General features: G+C 39.0%; 1 protein-coding gene across 22 annotated transcripts in view; it reads left to right on the top strand.

The window, feature by feature from the left end:
- The window catches only part of sipa1l1 (signal-induced proliferation-associated 1 like 1), a 392,549-nt gene that overhangs the window by 336,179 nt on the left and 39,339 nt on the right, over positions 1-17,031 (top strand). For all 22 annotated transcript variants that reach the window (XM_059954480.1, XM_059954471.1, XM_059954439.1 and 19 more), the window contains 3 exons: positions 3,016-3,171; positions 8,735-8,862; positions 16,172-16,290. In XM_059954480.1, the coding sequence (XP_059810463.1) occupies positions 3,016-3,171; positions 8,735-8,862; positions 16,172-16,290 (403 nt within the window). The remainder of the gene's footprint in view (positions 1-3,015; positions 3,172-8,734; positions 8,863-16,171; positions 16,291-17,031) is intronic.

Below are 17,031 nucleotides of genomic sequence, written 5' to 3'. Positions count from 1 at the left end.
ACCTATTTTTGCAATGTTTAACAAGAACAGAATGTTTATATGAGCAAGTTCAGTAAACACTTTTATGGTGAGTGGTTACCATTTCTGAGCTCTGTAACAACAAAATACTCTTGACCTGTGTTTTGTTTTGGTCAGAAGCCCAGAGAAATGCTTCAAATTTGCAGAATTTAATGGGAGCCATCTGCTGTTTTAAAGCAATCAGGATGGTTTTAACCCTTTGGTAACAACTTAGAAAATGGAAAAGGAGTTTATGATGTAATAGAGAGGTGGGGCACTGATTTTTTTTTGATCCTTTCCATAACTCAACTTTGAAATGGATTAATTAAGCTTCATTCTTTTCTCTTAAAATCTGGTTTTTGATGGAACTTGAACAGATGACCGGGTGAGGTTAGACTGAACACTTATTTTTGGGGGTTCATGTATTGCAGTGTGGAGATAGAGGTTGCCTGTGTTTGTTTCTCAGATCAGGCTTGCTGACAGCAGTGACTTCCACTTGCCTCAAAAAGCGAGTGGACTAGGCGCTATATTTGTTTAAGAAGGCTGGACAGCCGGAAGGCTTGTGATAACATCTAAAGCAAACATTGTGAAGTATTTTACTACTTGTCTACTTTTTGGTGTATGTACATTTTGACTTTGCAGTATGTTTATCATTTTTCAATGAAACCCATATGAAATGCGGGATACAAGAGCAGGAAGGTTAGGGTACACCTATATAAACTATTAGTCTGGCCACAGCTGGAGTACTGTGTGTAGTTCTAATTGCTATAAAATATGAAGCATGTGATTCCACTGGAGAACGTACTGAGGATAATTGCCAGGTAGTCACTTGGAATGCAACTTTTCAGTTAAGGCAAGGTTCAGGATAGCCTGGGCTTGTTTACTTTGGAGTGGAGGAAGCTGGTTACGATAAACAAAACTTTAGAGTATGCTCAGGATGCACAGCGAGAAACTCCCCTGCCATCCATATCCAGATAGCAGTGACTTAAAGCAAGGTTTAGAAAATTTGAGAAATAATTCTTTTTACTCAGAATGCAGTTGGTATCATTTAGTAGGATTGCAAGTCAATCCAGTGAAGGGATGTTGTGTATGGAAACATAACTGCAACCTGGTCCACTCATATTTACTCAGGCAGTGCATTACCTCTTTTTGTTTCATCAGATGAATACTAAGTGTTTCTTTCATGCTCGATATTAAAGGATTGATTATATCTCAAATAGCTGACAGCAAGTAGTATTTGGCCTACCTGGTGTGCAATAAACTGAAACATAAACCACTTTATGCTTTATTTAATAAAGGAAATTAGTATTACCAAAGCTGCAATAAACTGAAATCAGATCAAGCAACAATAACAGTTGGATGCATTTTGACCTTCTACTCAGATTCACTTGGTCCATTTCTAGCACCTTCCTTCCTTTCTCGATCTCTGGAGTTGGGTTGCCTACTGATACCCTTTCTAAACCTACTGACTCTCTCAGCTATTTTCACTACACTTCTTCCCACCCTCTGACTTGTGAAAAAGCGATTCCTTTTTCCTAGTTCCTCCGTCTCTACCGCAGCTGTTCCCAGAATGAGCCTTTCCTTTTTAGTATATCGGAGATGATGACTTCCTTCAATAAATGGAGTTTCCTCCACCATTGATGTTGCCTTCAGCTGCATCTCTTCATTTCTCAGACAGCCACCTTCGCTCCACTGCCCCAAGAAGGATAGTCCTTCCCTTGCCTGCCACATCGTGAACCTCTGCATCCAGCACATTGTTCTCCACAACTTCCACCATCTTCAACGGATCCTACCACCAAACATACCTTTAACACCACCCCCTTCCCCACTCTCGGCTTTCCACAGTGATTGCTCTCTCTGTCTGATTCCCCTGTCTATTCATCCCTCCCCACTATCTCCGTCCTGGCACATATCCTGCAAGCGGAAGAAATGTTTTCCACCTCCTTCAACTCCATTGAGAGACCAAAACAGCAGTCAGAATCAGAATCAGGTGTATTATCTCTGGCATGTGTCACGGATTTGTTAACTTAGCAGCAGCAGTTCAATGCAATACATAATATAGGAGGAGGAAAAATATAATAATAAAATAAGTAAATCAATTACAGTACATATATGTTGACTAGATTAAAAATTGTGAAAAAAAACAATATATATTTAAAAAATGAGGTGCTGTTCACAGGTTCAATGTCTGTTTAGGAATCGGATGATGGGGGAAGAAGCTGTTCCTGAATCGCTGAGTGTGTGCCTTCAGGCTTCTGTACCTTCTACCTGATGGTAACAGTGAGAAAAGGGCATGCCCTGGGTGCTGGAGGTCCTTAATAATGGATGCTGCCTTTCTGAGACACCCTGAAGATGCCCTGGGTACTTTGTAAGCTAGTACCCAAGATGGAGCCAACTAAATTTGCGACCCTCTGTAGCTCCCCACCATACCAGACAGTGATGCAGCATGTTAGAATGCTCTCCACAGTACATCTATAGAATTTTTTGAGTGTATTTGTTGACATACCAAATCTCTTCAAACTCCTAATGAAGTACAGTTGCTGTCTTGCCTTCTTTGCAACTGCATCGATATGTTGGGACCAGGTTAGGTCCTCAGAGATCTTGGCACCCATGAATTTGAAACTGCTCACTCTCTTCACTTCTGATCCCTCTATGAGTATTGGTATGTGTTCTTTCATCTTACCCTCCCTGAACTCCACAGTCAGCTCTTTCATCCTACTGACGTTGAGTGCAAGGTTGTTGCTGCGACACCACTCCACTAGTCAGAGTCTGTATGATACAACCTTTAACTGTTTAGCATACATGTATGGAGAAGAGTAGGTAGACACAACCATCAATGTCTTCAGGACTAGGTTGTGAAAAAAGGGAACTTGAAGACACAAAGGTGATACAATATTTGTTTTCATTTTTATTCTTAAAACAGATAACAATCTTATTCTGGAAAATGTATTGGGAAGAGAAGAAAGAGTTATTTGAACTCAAATATAACAGTTGTTTGCCTCCTATTGACCACTGCAGGTTGATATCTTCAATGGACAGTCCTTATGTCTCAGCAGCATCGATCTCTATGGGACGAAACCAGCATAGCCGCAATTCTCCCAGCAATCTGTCTTCTTCCAGTGATGCAGGATCCGGCGGTGGCAGCCATCGAAGGCAAAAGTCTATCCCTGATGGGTATGTATAATCACAGTTAGTTATTCGGTTGGCAGCCCCTGGCAGTACATTAAAGAGCAGTCTTCAGTTTGTACAAATTGCCTGTGCCCTGCTGAGCAAACTAACTGAGAGACTGATGTGATGGATATCTGCTATTTAGGTACTCATTTCCTGTTAATTGTTGGCTCTGACATTAGACTGAACTAAAGTAGAAATAATCCATGTGCTGCTTGCACCCAATAATTGCATGCTAGGCAATTCTTCAGAAGTAATCCACACAGGGTCTGCTGTAGACACAGTAGATAGCTCCAAGCTCGTGATGCCAATATTAGCCCTGATGTTTACCTATCTATCATTCAATAAATTAACTCTCATCATGATATCCAATACTGATCTTCTGCCCTCAGCTGGCGTAGCACCAATAACCTTGTGTGTATTTAGTGTTTTTTTTTAAATTTTTGCATGAATTCTTTTTTCTCTCTCTCGTTTTTCTTATTGACTTCCTTTCATTTGCTCTTACTTTCTCATTCTTGTTATCACTCCAATTTTTTTACCTTGTGACTTTTGTTTATTATTTTGCTCTGTCTTCCTCTCCATCTTTTCCTATATCCATTTCTTCCCTCCTCCTCTCACTTTGTCCTTCATTCTACTGCTTTTGCAGCCTTTTCCCATACCTGATGACCTTGTGCTCCACCTCAGTGTACGTCACCTTTTACTCTCCTACACTCAATCATTGTCTAAACTCGCACCTCTACTGCACCGTCCTCGTGTTTTTCCTGTGACCTTCTCAAACCTACCAACCACAGTAAAAATAGTCCCATCTAATATGTACTGTATTCCCATAACCTGTGTCCTCAGGTGATGAGGTAGATAATTGATTTTTTAAAAAATAGTTACCATCAATCATTAAAGACACTCAACCATCAAAGCAATGAAGCAGCATCCATCATCAAAAATCCTCACCATCTACACCATGCCCTCTTCTCAATACCATTGGGCAGGAGGCCTTAGATTCTACAGCGCCAAGTTCAGGAACAATTATTACTCTACAGCTATCAGGTCCTGAATTGGAATGAATAAATTCAATCATCATTACTCTAATCTAATTCTATGACCTACAGACCTACGTTCAAGGACTTTTTACAACTCTTGTTTTCAGTATTTTTTTATTGGCACCATTTGTCTTCTACACATTGGTTGTCAGCATTTGTCTGATTATGTATAGTTTTGTAAATTCTATTCTATTTTTTTCCTTTGTAAATACTGGCAAGGAAATGAATCTCAAGGTAGTATATGGTAGCACATACTTCGAACTTTGAACAAATTAGGCCAATGAAGAGAAAGATATTCTTTAAAAGACATATTGAAAACTATCTTTAACAAGTAATAAAATTGGAATAATGCCTGTGACTCAGTTGACAATTGAGAATATGTAATTAATATTTGAGAACAGTGTGCATAAATGCCAGTTTTAAGTGTTTAGTTAAGAATTCATGCGTTTGAATGAATATCACATTTTTCTTACTTGCTAGAGGGAGGGTAATAAAAAATATTTACCTGAATATCAGAAAACCAATTCTGTCCATCTTGTCAGCTAACCTGTGAGTTTAGCTACTGAATCACAATGACTGCTTGCCAAATTTAATCCTGGAGTGGATTCATGGGGAATTTCTTTATTTGCTAACCTATGTGGATTAGGGAATCATCATAATTAAGAATCTGGATTGCAAGATTATTATTGGCTTCCTGAATTAGATCCAAGGTTATGCTGAACTATAAGTAATTTTGTGCCATGAGTGCACACAAGGCTACCTAGAGTCATCCTTTTTGAGACCAGTATAGATGCGCAACAGAATATTGGTAGCCTAAGCAGGATTTATATTTAATGAGGGAGAAAATATAGAGTAGTGCCTCCTCACTTTCTTCATTGGTCACGCACTCTGCACTTTTTAACATGAAATGGTATAAGGCAGGAAATGGAGTGTAGGCCATTCAACCTGTTTAAAAAAACCAGTTGTACTGTATTGTGCAACATCCTGTATGGATTTGTCTTCCAACTCTGAAACCTTGTATAATCACCTGAGAGAGGCAGAAAAATGTATTTAAAATCCCAGTCACATCAAGCCAGAGATGGGGGAGAAGTAAAAGGTTAATGAGGTATCAAACTGGTGAAGCTAAACATCAGTACAGTAGCACTAATTTTCTTGCAGCTGATCTCAAAAGCTTTCCTACATCTCATCAGATAAAACCTCAGCAATCATGCCACATTCAGCCAGGAATGATGGAGGTTGGTTGATTAACCGGTGGGAGGAGATCTCACCATGATTGTCTCCATCCTAAATGATGGCAGAAACTAGGACTTGCATACAAGAGACAATCTTGGGTGTCAGGTGATCAATCAACATTTCCCACACAAAGCAGTCCACCACCAATTCAAATCACATCTTCCAGAGGTGCAGTCATACACAAAAGTGTGTTGAAGCCTACACAACTTGGCTACAGTGCCAAATATTTGTGGTTCATAACTAGACCGTCTTCCGGCCTACCTCACTGACAATGTGGGGAAATTGTTGTACTTTTTAAAAATCAGGACAGATCTAATTCAGCCAAATACCAACTCCCTTAAGCAAAATGATGAAAATTGTCATTAATATCAAATCAATTTCTGTTTAATCATCTGGCATCTGCAAAACAGTTTGGGCTCTTTGTGAGCTGCTCTGATTCAGACCTTATTACTGTCTTTATCCACAGGCTAATCAAATGAGCTGAATTCCAGAAATCCAAAGTGACCACTCAATACCACCAGTTCAAAGATGGGCAGTTAATGCTGTTTGCTTCATTACTGCCCACTTCCTATGAATTGATTCTCATTGACAAGTTCATTAAGGCTTTGATCGACATGGGCAGGTATTGGTCTCTTGGGCACAGTGATCTGCATCTGAACTTATCAAGCTGAAACTGATGAGGTGCTATAGAGATCAGTGCTGGGTTCAACCATTAACCGTCTATATGGATAAAGGGATGAAGTATAGTTATTCACAATTATTGAGGATACAAAAGTAGTTGGGAAATCAAATTGTGAAGAGGGCATTGACTGCAAATAAATACAGATAAATAATTCAGTGGGAAAAGATTTGATAGAGTATAATAAGGAAAAATGTGAGTTTTTACAGTTGGGAAGAAGATTGTTGCAGTGAGCAGAGCCTACAGAACGCTGCAGTGCAGATGGACCTGAGTGTTCTTGCACAGGAAACACTAAGTTAGCATGAAGTACATTTGGTAATTATGAGGGCAAAAGAGAGGGTGTACAAAAGTAAGGAGATCTTCAAATTCATATTTAATTGTCAGTCAACCATACATGAATATAGCCAAACGAAACAGTGCTCCTCCAGGGCCAAGGTGCAAAACATATTGCAAATAGCACACAATGCACCACACTTTGCACAAATAGTATATATGGTTACAATAAATGGTCGCTATAATTATAAAGGTTTTGTTAAAACTATACTTGAGTTCTGTGCACAGTTTTGGTGACCTTACTTAAGGAGGATATACTTTCATTAGAGGTAGGTCAAAGGAGAGTCCTGAAATGAAGGGATTGGTATGGAACAAAAGTTTGATTAGGTGTGCCTGTGCCTACTCAAGTTTAGAAGAATGAGGCATGATTTTATTGAAATGCCAAATTCTAAGATGGGTGGTTCCTCCCTTGGGGAAATCGAAAACTAAGAACCATTGCCTCACCTCCTTAAGACTAAAAATTGAGTGGGGGTGGGGAGAGATGGAATTTCTCAAAATTTCATGGGCTTTGGAATTCTCGACTGCCAAGAAAGCCACGGGAACTCAGATTTTGAATATATTCAAGTCTCAGGTAAATTATTTGACTAAGCTGACAGAATAGAAGAAAAATGAGGCTGAGGCCAAGTGCAAGCATAATCTTATTAATGGCTGACAAACTTGAGAGGCCATATCATCTGCTCTCTCTTCCGTTTCAGTCAGAAGTGTATTATAAAGAATTAAGGCCGCTGGCGTTCATATAAACCCTTTGGGTGGCTTCAAACATCTATTGTGTGATACCCCACTACCTCAGAATCTGTTTGATGAATCCCTGTGCCCTGTTTGACAAAAATGTGCAATCTATTATGAAGATCATCAACTGGATATGACGAACAACAGAAAGTGACTATTGTTCTGATAGCTTTTGTGTTTCTACCTCCTTTTTCTCTTTCCCATCATTTTTAGACAATCAGTTCTTGAGATGCTTGACTAGTATATAGCATTACTGATTATTGTGGAATGTGCAAATGAGCTACACAGCTGCAAATCTGTGGGAAAAGTCTAGTCTAATTAATGTTGCTATTTATGTATTTTTAATACTAGCTATTTATGTACTTTCCATGAGCAACCACATTAGTCTGTGTTGCATAGATTTTGTTAAACCTGTTAGTTAATTGTAATCATCAAAATGATCAGTTGAGATTTTGTACTCTGAAGTTGCACAACACAGATCCTGTCCATGCATTGATTTTATAAATCTGGATGGAAAATGTGTATAATTTTTATATTCTTCTCATAGGTACCCCATGTACAATTTAATCTCCATGATGATTATTTAAACTTTCATAACTTACAACAAAGCAAGTTCAACAGTGGGGAAGGGGAAAGCACTGGAAGAAACACTGTTTGTAATCATTAGCTCCTTCCCGCCCTCCTAAAAAAAAATGTTAAATCAGTTGATTTTTTTTTTAGTTTCATTCTATGGTTTCCTTGACAAAGTTTTATATCATCCCTGGCAGCAGTTGCCCATAATCCAGCAACATGGTGTTGAACATTGAAAGGAAATGTGTTTTTATTGCAAAGATATTTTATTTAAAATAGAAATAATGTGCCTAAAATCCATAAAGAAAACTGCAGAAGGAAGGTTTGACGATTGTATGTAAACTATGTATTAGTAGTGCCAAATCAAACAAGTACACATACATATTCAAACTCATTAGAAAAAGTTGCCAGTAATTGTATATTGTCATATTGCTATGCTGTGTAGATTAACTCCTAATAATGCTTCATGCTAATTGCATAGCCCAAGCTTTCTGAAATGTCACATTTGATGGATTGAAGTCTAAATTGTGACTATACAGCTGTGGTTTATCAGCAAATTTAGAGATAGTGTTTAAACGGTGCCTAGCTACGCAGTCATGAGTGTAGAGGAAGAAGAGCAGAGTTTAAAGAGAAATATAAAGAAAGTCTGAGAGGCATCTTTTTCACAGAGGATGATGACAAAAGTCTGGAATTAGTTGCCAGGATGGCTATTGGGGGCACAGTTCCAACATTTTGACTGTCCTTCAGAACTCCAGCGCAATCACTTGAAATTGTAAATAGCATTTGTTGATGTAGTAAGGATCCTGGAATAAGATGGTGGAGATCAAATTTTTATCTAGTAGTTAAGAAAAGTATGACCATCTTGTTCATCTTTTGAAAAACATTGTCAATAATACAGAAATTAACTGCTCTGAATTATAATTTATTGACCTAATTGTTTACTTCACAAACCAGTAATCCTGTTGCTCTTTTTCATTTCCATCTAAAGATTTGGTCTTAATCGGAGGTCTCCTGGGTCAGTTGATCGTCTGAGCTTTAATGAGGGCAGTGGTAGTGGTAAATCCACACCCATCTGGCAGAAAAGTGAGGATGGCAACATTGAGAAAACCACAGCAGGTTTGTGTGACATCAACTATATGTTCACTGTTCAATGTCAACACTATATACAGTGCATATAAAAAGTATTCAGCCCCCTTGGTAGTTTACATGTTTTATTGTTTTACAACATTGAATCACAGTGGTTGTTTTTTACACATTGGCAGAAAAAGACTGTGTCAGAGTGAAACAGATCTCTGCAAAGTGACCTAAATTAATTACAAATATAAAACACAAAGTAATTGATTGCAGAAGTATTCACCCCCTTTCATATGACACACCAGATCTTCACTGGTGCAGCCAAATAGTTTTGGGAGTCACATAATTAGTTAAATAGAGATCTGTTTTTGGAGACATGTCTACAATCAAGATGTTCCAACTGATTGTAGTAAAAATACGCCTGTATCAGGAAGGTACAACTGTGGTGAGTCAGTATCCTGGCAAAAACTACACAGTGAAGACAAAAGAACACTCCAAGTAGAGGTTATTGAAAAGAACATCAGGAGATGGAAACAAGAAAATTTCCAAGTCATTGAATGTCCCTTGAAGTACAGTTAAGTCAATCACCAAGAAGTGGAAAGCATTTGGTACAGATGTAAATCTGCCTAGTCCAGGCTTAAGACAGCGGCAACCATGCCATCTAATGCAGTTCCCACTCATTTCATCAGTGACATTGATCTTATTAAAGCTGTGGGACTTTTAACAGTTTAACAATTTTGTCAGTTAACCTGTTTTAAGGGAATTTATTAATTTTAATGTTTTTACTTGTTAGTTATTTGGATGCATTCACCTCTGTCTCTAATCATCAGAGATATTTAGAAATAGTGGAAATTGCCAGACCTGATTACACTGCCAGGCTGTTCTGCCTCACAAAAATGCCACCAGTGCAATGCCAGCAGGACTGTAGGAGCTGCATAAGCAGAAAAGTTTGTGCGAGTGTCAGACCAGTGCAGTGGTTGGGATGGGGTAGGGGGTGAATGCAATTTCAACATACCACAATAAAATGATGTAGAGAACACCTTCCAGATTGGCACCCAGTAACCAAATGGAAATTTTGTTTAAAAATCTGTGAGTGTTTTTGCAGACGTACCAGATCTTCTCAAACTCCTAATGAAATACAGCCACTGTTGTGTCTTCTTTGTAGCCGCAGTGACTTGTTAGGCCCGGGTTTGATCCTCAGAGACATTGACACCCAGAAATTCAAAACTGCTTTCTCTTTCCACTCCGTATGCTTAGAGGTAAAAACTAATATGTACAATGAACTCACCAGGGCCCTGCCCTTTCTTGTTTAAGTCCAGGCCTGGTTTAATTACCCAAAGCACAACACTTCGCACTTGTCTGAGGGAAATTGAATCTGCTGTTCATTCACCCACTTTCGTAGTTGGTATCTTATTCTGTAAACAATAATAAGTATACTTACCAACTGACATGTCTAATATGAAGTGCTCTACAGATTGTGGTGATTTTGGAGTGGCACAGTGATGTAACTAGTAGAAGTGCTACCTCACAGCCTTCAGAGATCTGTATTTAATCCTGATCTCTGCTACTGTTTGTGGAGCTTCTCCCAGTGATGGTGTGATTTCCTCCACCTGCTCCAGTTTCCTCCTGCAGCCTGGAGACATGGGGGCTGACAGGCTAATTGACAGCTTGAAATTGACTCTTGTACAGTTGAGTGGGAGGATCTGTGGAAAATTGAAAGGAATGTGGGAAGAAGAAAATGGGATTAATTAAGGTTAGTATAAATGGTCAGCGCAGTCTCATTGTGGGCATAAGGACCTGCTTCCATGTTGTATTACTTTTAAGTTTAGGCCATGGGTTTAGTTATTGAAGTGAAAATGCATTTCAGTATTGAGAGCTTCAGCAAGCCAGCATCCTAAACTCATTCCAAATATTTGAAGGGTCTTCTATTGCCAAAAAGCTTTTGTCCTTATTTCAATATTAAAACACGTTTCTGGTTACATGTGGTGTTCTCGTGTTCCCTTTCTTCTCTGTCTCTATTCTCTGACCTACCATCTGTTCTGTCTGCAAAAGCCTGTCATTATCATGTGCATCAAATTGCAGTGTGTTTGACAGGATAGAGTTTAGCTCTGAAGATTCATGGTAATTGTGATGACAATAATGAACGTAAAACCACCCATCCCCCTGCTGTGTATCCGTAGCCATCGAAGTGGCTCTGCAACACCCAGCAACTAATGATGCAAGTTTATTATTTAAATTGTGCTCAATGACAGAGAACTTTGGAAAAGTCAACAGTGTCATCGATCAGCTTGTACTGATGGCACTCTGCTCTAATGAGCATTTATCCGTCAGCTTTATTTTTTAGGAATAGTGATTCTGTTTAATCATCCGCTGCTGAGCAGCAGTGTTTTGTAATTAATTTGTCTTGGTTTTTGTAGCCCAACCTGTAAATGTACATTATGAGTCTTCCAATATGGTTGCTTAATGTGTGTCATTTTAGTTGGTAATTCAGATGCCAATAAAACCTTCCAATTGTTTACACTGGAAGGATTAACCATTACTTCTTAGAGGCGGCAGAACATTTTCTATTAAAGAAAATGGTGGATAACTCATTTATGGTCACTGCAAACATATCAGCTTGTGCTTGTTTTCATCTCTGGAGTCAGTCCAATCCAAGTCCAGATTTGAATTCCTGAGACAGAGTGCTATGTGCCGCCTTTTGCCATATCACCTCATTTAACAATGAAGCTAGGGTTGAATTTCTAGCTAGTGGTTTAAATATTGAAAACTATGTGCATTGATTTTATAACTGTAATGGAACTGATGCTTTGAATATTGAGCTGATGCTTTTTAAATTTGTGTTGAAATTATTTTATGTTACAGAACTTGCTGTTAAACTTTTAAATGACTTTCCAGTGCTGATAACTGTGTGAGTCTTAGGGAGAAATCTGAATCCCCGATCTTAAGCAGTTTGTGACAAACCTATTTTCTGATGGCTGTCTCCACTTTGGAAATATGCCAAACATCCTGTTGCCAGAGGGGGATGGGGTTTACACTCTGTGAGGACTTAGCAAGTGTTTTTAGTAAATCTTTGGGCTGTACACTGGATTCCGATTTTTGACATAGCTCTACTTGCACTGTACATCCCTCCTTCTGCCTTTCAGCCATCACCATCAACATGGTCAGTGATATTGGATATTTCCACATTAACAGGGAATTGCATCAACGGCGTCAGTTTATCAGGCTAGTTCATGTGACTTGAAACCCCATCTCTCTCACTGTTTAGTTACCACAGCGGTGTGTCCTCCTTGGTGCACCTGCTGAATGAAGGCTGAGATTCTGGCAGACTCTGCATTGCTCAGTGATTGTTAGTGTGCTAGGATTGGATCACTTAACAGCCTCTGGCATTTGCTGATGATTCAGTTTCCTTTGTCTCACAGGTGACTGAAGGGAAAACTCCTGTTGATAGCCCTCAACTTTATTTTCAGGAATGAAGTGGTCTTTTAACCTTCCTTACCCTTGCCCCAGCAACAGGCACAACTGAAAAATGTCCCTCTGCCAATAATATGGGAGGAAGGTGGAATTTGAAATTAAAAATAAACTAGGACAGGATATAGAGTATATTATAATTCTTTGTGCAGGGTATACATGCCTGTTAGCTGATACTTCGTGCTGCTCTCCACTCAGCGTTCAGAAAATATACTCACTTAACATAGGATAGTTCAGCTAAGGCACAGGCTCTTTGCCCAACCATGTGTCTGCTGATTATGATACCTATCTAAAGTAGTATCATCTGCCCTATATCGCTGTTTCCAGCCTTTTCACATGTCTGTCTTAATGTCTCCTAAACTTTACTGTTATATCTGCATCTACTATCTCCCATAGCAAAGCCTTTCAGGCACCTACCACTTACTTTGTGTAATTAAAAAAACCAAAATGCCTCATAAATCTTCTTTGACCTTCCCCCACCCCACACCTTAATCCTATGCCCTCTAGCATTTGATAACTACACCCAGGGAAAAAGCCTCCAAACATTTATCCTGTCTATACATCTCAGAATCAAAATCAGGTTTATTACAATAATATTACAGGTTCATTATAATACTTATTCTAGGTTACACCTCAGCCTTCTACACTCCACTCCATGCAATGTACTGGTGAACCTTTTTTAAAGTCTCTCCTCATCCTTCCAAAAATGCAGTGACCAGAAATGCCCACATGCTACTCTAAATATGGCCTTACCAAAACTGCAATATGACTTCCCAGTGCCATGACCAATGAAGTCATGCATGTTGTACACCTCCTTTACCACTCTATCCACTTGTGATACCTCTGAAGATCTCTCTGAACATCAATGCTTCCAAGGAAATGACTTTATTCTTCCCTCTTACATTTGACCCTCAAAAATGGGACACCTCATAGTTCTCTGCATTTTCCACCCAGATTTTTGACGGATCTGTACCTGCTCTATCCTGAGACAATGAAACAAGGTGGTTTATTTTTTTATATTACACTCAGATCCCACTTAGCACTGAGGTTCCTTGGAGGTGGAGCGCCAGGTAAATCAGTGTTAAGTGGGATCATTTTAACATTACATAACTGGACATGTCTGTCTGATTTTTAAAAAACGAACCTGAGATATATGATATTATTTTATGAATGCACAGTAATTCATGGAGTAACAAACATGCAAATAGGCCTAACTTGTGCATCAGTGCAGCTATAACACATCGCAGCAGCAGCAGAGGGAATCAGGTGGTGGTTACATCTTAGAGGAGGGACCAGGCTGTGGGTCCTCCTCTAGCTTTGGCTGCTTCTTCAAGTAGGTGTTGAGATTTGACTGCCTTTTCTCCAATTTCCTTTCACGAAGCAGTTCTCAGTAGAAGGGAATCATGCTGAGAACATCTCTCTTTGCCTCACTGCTTTGCTCCCAATCAAGGTCGTTACTGATTTCTGTGATTGTGGTGATACTAATGCTGAGGAATTTTGTGGTGATGTTTCTCGCTGGTGTTTTCTCTTCTTTATCCATGATTTCAGCTTCCCAAGATGCGTTGCTCTGTGAATTCTTGAAGCTCTTCGTTGTTAAAGCTCTCACCATGCGGATGCTGTAACTCTTCAAAATTACCATCATAATAACATCCTCTGATCCTGCTTTATTGGCCACTTCAATTATGTTTTGGACGATTAGTTCTGCCTGAAATCCTAGGATGCCATAGCTGCTTCCACAGTCCATTCATGCAGTTTGAAGTTACTTCATTCCAGGCTGCTCTAGTATTGTCTACAGCTTTCATGATGTTGTCAAAATGGCCTGATGGATTGTTTGTTTTGACTTTGTCTCCTCTGCTGGTTGTCTGAATGTGCGAAGAAGGTAGTAGGCTTTAAAATCCGATATTACTCCTTGATCCATTGGTTGGAGTAATGTGGTTGTATTGGGTAGAAGGTAAACCACTTCCTCAGAAATGCAGGTCCAAAGCATATCAAGATTCTCAGGGTGGCATGGGGCATTATCAAGCACCAACAATGCTTTATGTTCAAGGTCATGATCCTCACAATGCCACTTCACTGCTTGACAAAAGTGTGAAACAAACCAATTTTGGAAAACATCAATCATCTCTTAGGCTTTCTTGTTTGATTTCCAAATCACTGGTAGACTTAACTTTAAATGCCTTTCATTGCTCGTGGTGTTTCAGAGTGATACACAATCATAGGCTTTAACTTAAAATCACCTTTAGCATTGCCTTCTGGCAAGAGAGTTAACCAGTTCTTCGCAGCCATGAACCCAGATGCATGTTTCTCTTCTCAGGAGATGAAGATACAAGAAGGCATTCTTTTCCAAAATAGACCCCTTTCATGCATATTGAAGACTAGCTCAGGAGGATAATCATCCATTTCATTTATGTCCTTCAGTGTTGCAGGAAAATCCTGGGCTGCCTTGCTGTCTGCACCTGCTGCTTCACCAGAGATGCATACAACAAGGAGGTTACTGCGATGTTTAAATCTATCAAACCAAACTTTGCTGGCTGTGAATGTTCCTGAATATGATTGAAGATGCTTTTCACCTTTTCCAATATCATCAGCTAGCTTAGGGGCATATTTCATTGTATTTGGTCATCCACCAATATTTAGTCTATGTTCTAGTTTTTCCAAGCAAAGGGCTCCTTGCACGAGTCATCTTCATTGATGATAACTTTGAGGTCGTCATTGGAGAAACTTTTATCTTGTTTGCATTTTTTATAGTAATTCTGATCATTGATGTAACCAATTTCAAAGAGGCGCCAACATCAACCTAATGCTTCGGCTTTCAGAATCAGCTTTTATCTTTCAGTATTTCTTTTTCCCATTAGTTTTAGAATGTATTTACCCCAGAGTGATATGTTAAAGGCAGAACTGTGGAGAAAACAGCACAGCCCACTGCCCTAGGCATAAATCTGAAATAAAATCATCGAATGCTGAGAATGAGATTGGTGAGCTGTGATTGTTTGTAAGATAACCTAGTCAGGTACTGAATTTCTTTTTAAATGTTGCAATGAGGAATCCTTTATTTGGATCAATAAACAGATCAACAGGTTTGATTGTATATTAAAAGGTTGTCATATCTTTCAAACTTTGCATTAATTTTTTATTACATAATACTGTTAACAAATTAGAAGTATTTTTGAAACAAAAGCCATATTGCATCTCAGCTCACAGTTTACATGCAAATACTAATGCTGAGACACATGGAAGTGTTTGATCATTAGTAGGTAATTAGTATTGAATAACCAATGAGGCAGCCCATTCCTCTCTGATGTGAGGTCGTTTTTGGAATGTACACAGATTGAATGGGCTATCAGTATAGTTCTTATGATACTTGTTACATCTGCATCTGCGGAAAAATTTGCATTTGCTGTCTAATTGTATTTACCTTGTCATCTTGTGGTTCTCCAAAATGTTGCCTCATTGAGTAACAGAATGCACGTTCTTTGCTGCAATGAACTATTCTACTGTGATCATAGTTTTGGAAAAATATTCCTTTGTACAGAGGTTAAAACGCCGTTGTACTTCTTTTGAGATTGACCCGTTTTTCCAATTCTGGGACTTGCAAAACACTTCACACAAAACTGCTGCTAAATGCATTTTCAAAAGATTCTATTAATTAACTGCAACATCTGAAATTATAATTGTAGCAGTTTCTGGATCCACAACAGTCAACAATTTCCAACACAAATGTACTCTATAACTTCAGTAGTAGAGATTACAGCTCCTTTAGCTTCCTTGCTCTGCCAGTTTAAAATCTAATTAAAGCTGGGAATGTTTACGAATCACACTTGGGTCAGAGGAAGAAGAAATCCTCTAATAGTTTTTTAAAAAAAAGTATTGAAATATATTTCAGAGCCAACTTGGCATATCCCGTCGGTGTCGAAGGTAACATCTGCACTCAGAGATAGCCCCGGTGGGAGACTGGTGAGGCAGGAAGTTGTGGACCACGTTTCACCAGTCAAACATGGACAGGTAAACAAGTTAAAACTTCCTATGTGCCAGGTTTATGTCGGTGCCAGCATAATAGGAGTGATCTCTGCTCCCCATCCACCCCATGCCTCCATCTTCAGCCTTCTTAAAGACTTGTTGTGCAGAACAAACTGTGAAGGCCTGCTATGTTTATAGATGCTTCCAACTCTTAATACACAGAAAATTATTGAAAGCCTTGTAGTGGTTTTCGAGGTAACAGTGTTCGATTTGACATGTTGACGTTTGATGAAACAGCTTGTTAAACAGCTTCTTTGCACCTCCTGAAAATGAACCTTGGGCTCTGTACATCTCAGTCTGCTAAAAAAAAGAGGATATATTATTATTCCTGGTTGTTTGTACTAATTACGTTTTTGAGTTACTACTTGGAGCTCAGGTTTTGCCACATTCTTTGACGTGACATTATAATGTCTTGACAAAGAAGGCTGAGTAGGGGAATGCCCAAGTTTAAAAAGATCCTAATCTGCATTCATGGTGGTGAGTTTCCTTTCATAAAAAAGGAAGGGACGAGGAAGCAAAGCCAAGGGAATGAATTACAGAAAGCATATTTTCTCAAGTACTTTCCTCATGGGCAGTGCATAGACAGTAGGAAAGTGGCAAACTCAAATGATTTGAGATGTGGGTCAGTTCATACAAGTGGTAGATTGAAATGCACAAAGTGCTCAAAAGTTTATTTTAGAAATTATCATTTTAAAACATTGCTTACAAAGTTGACAGAAATTCAAT

The sequence above is a fragment of the Hypanus sabinus genome, chromosome 2 (assembly GCF_030144855.1).
Source record: "Hypanus sabinus isolate sHypSab1 chromosome 2, sHypSab1.hap1, whole genome shotgun sequence".
Lineage (NCBI taxonomy): Eukaryota > Metazoa > Chordata > Chondrichthyes > Myliobatiformes > Dasyatidae > Hypanus > Hypanus sabinus.
This window is presented reverse-complemented; position numbering and strand designations above follow the sequence as displayed.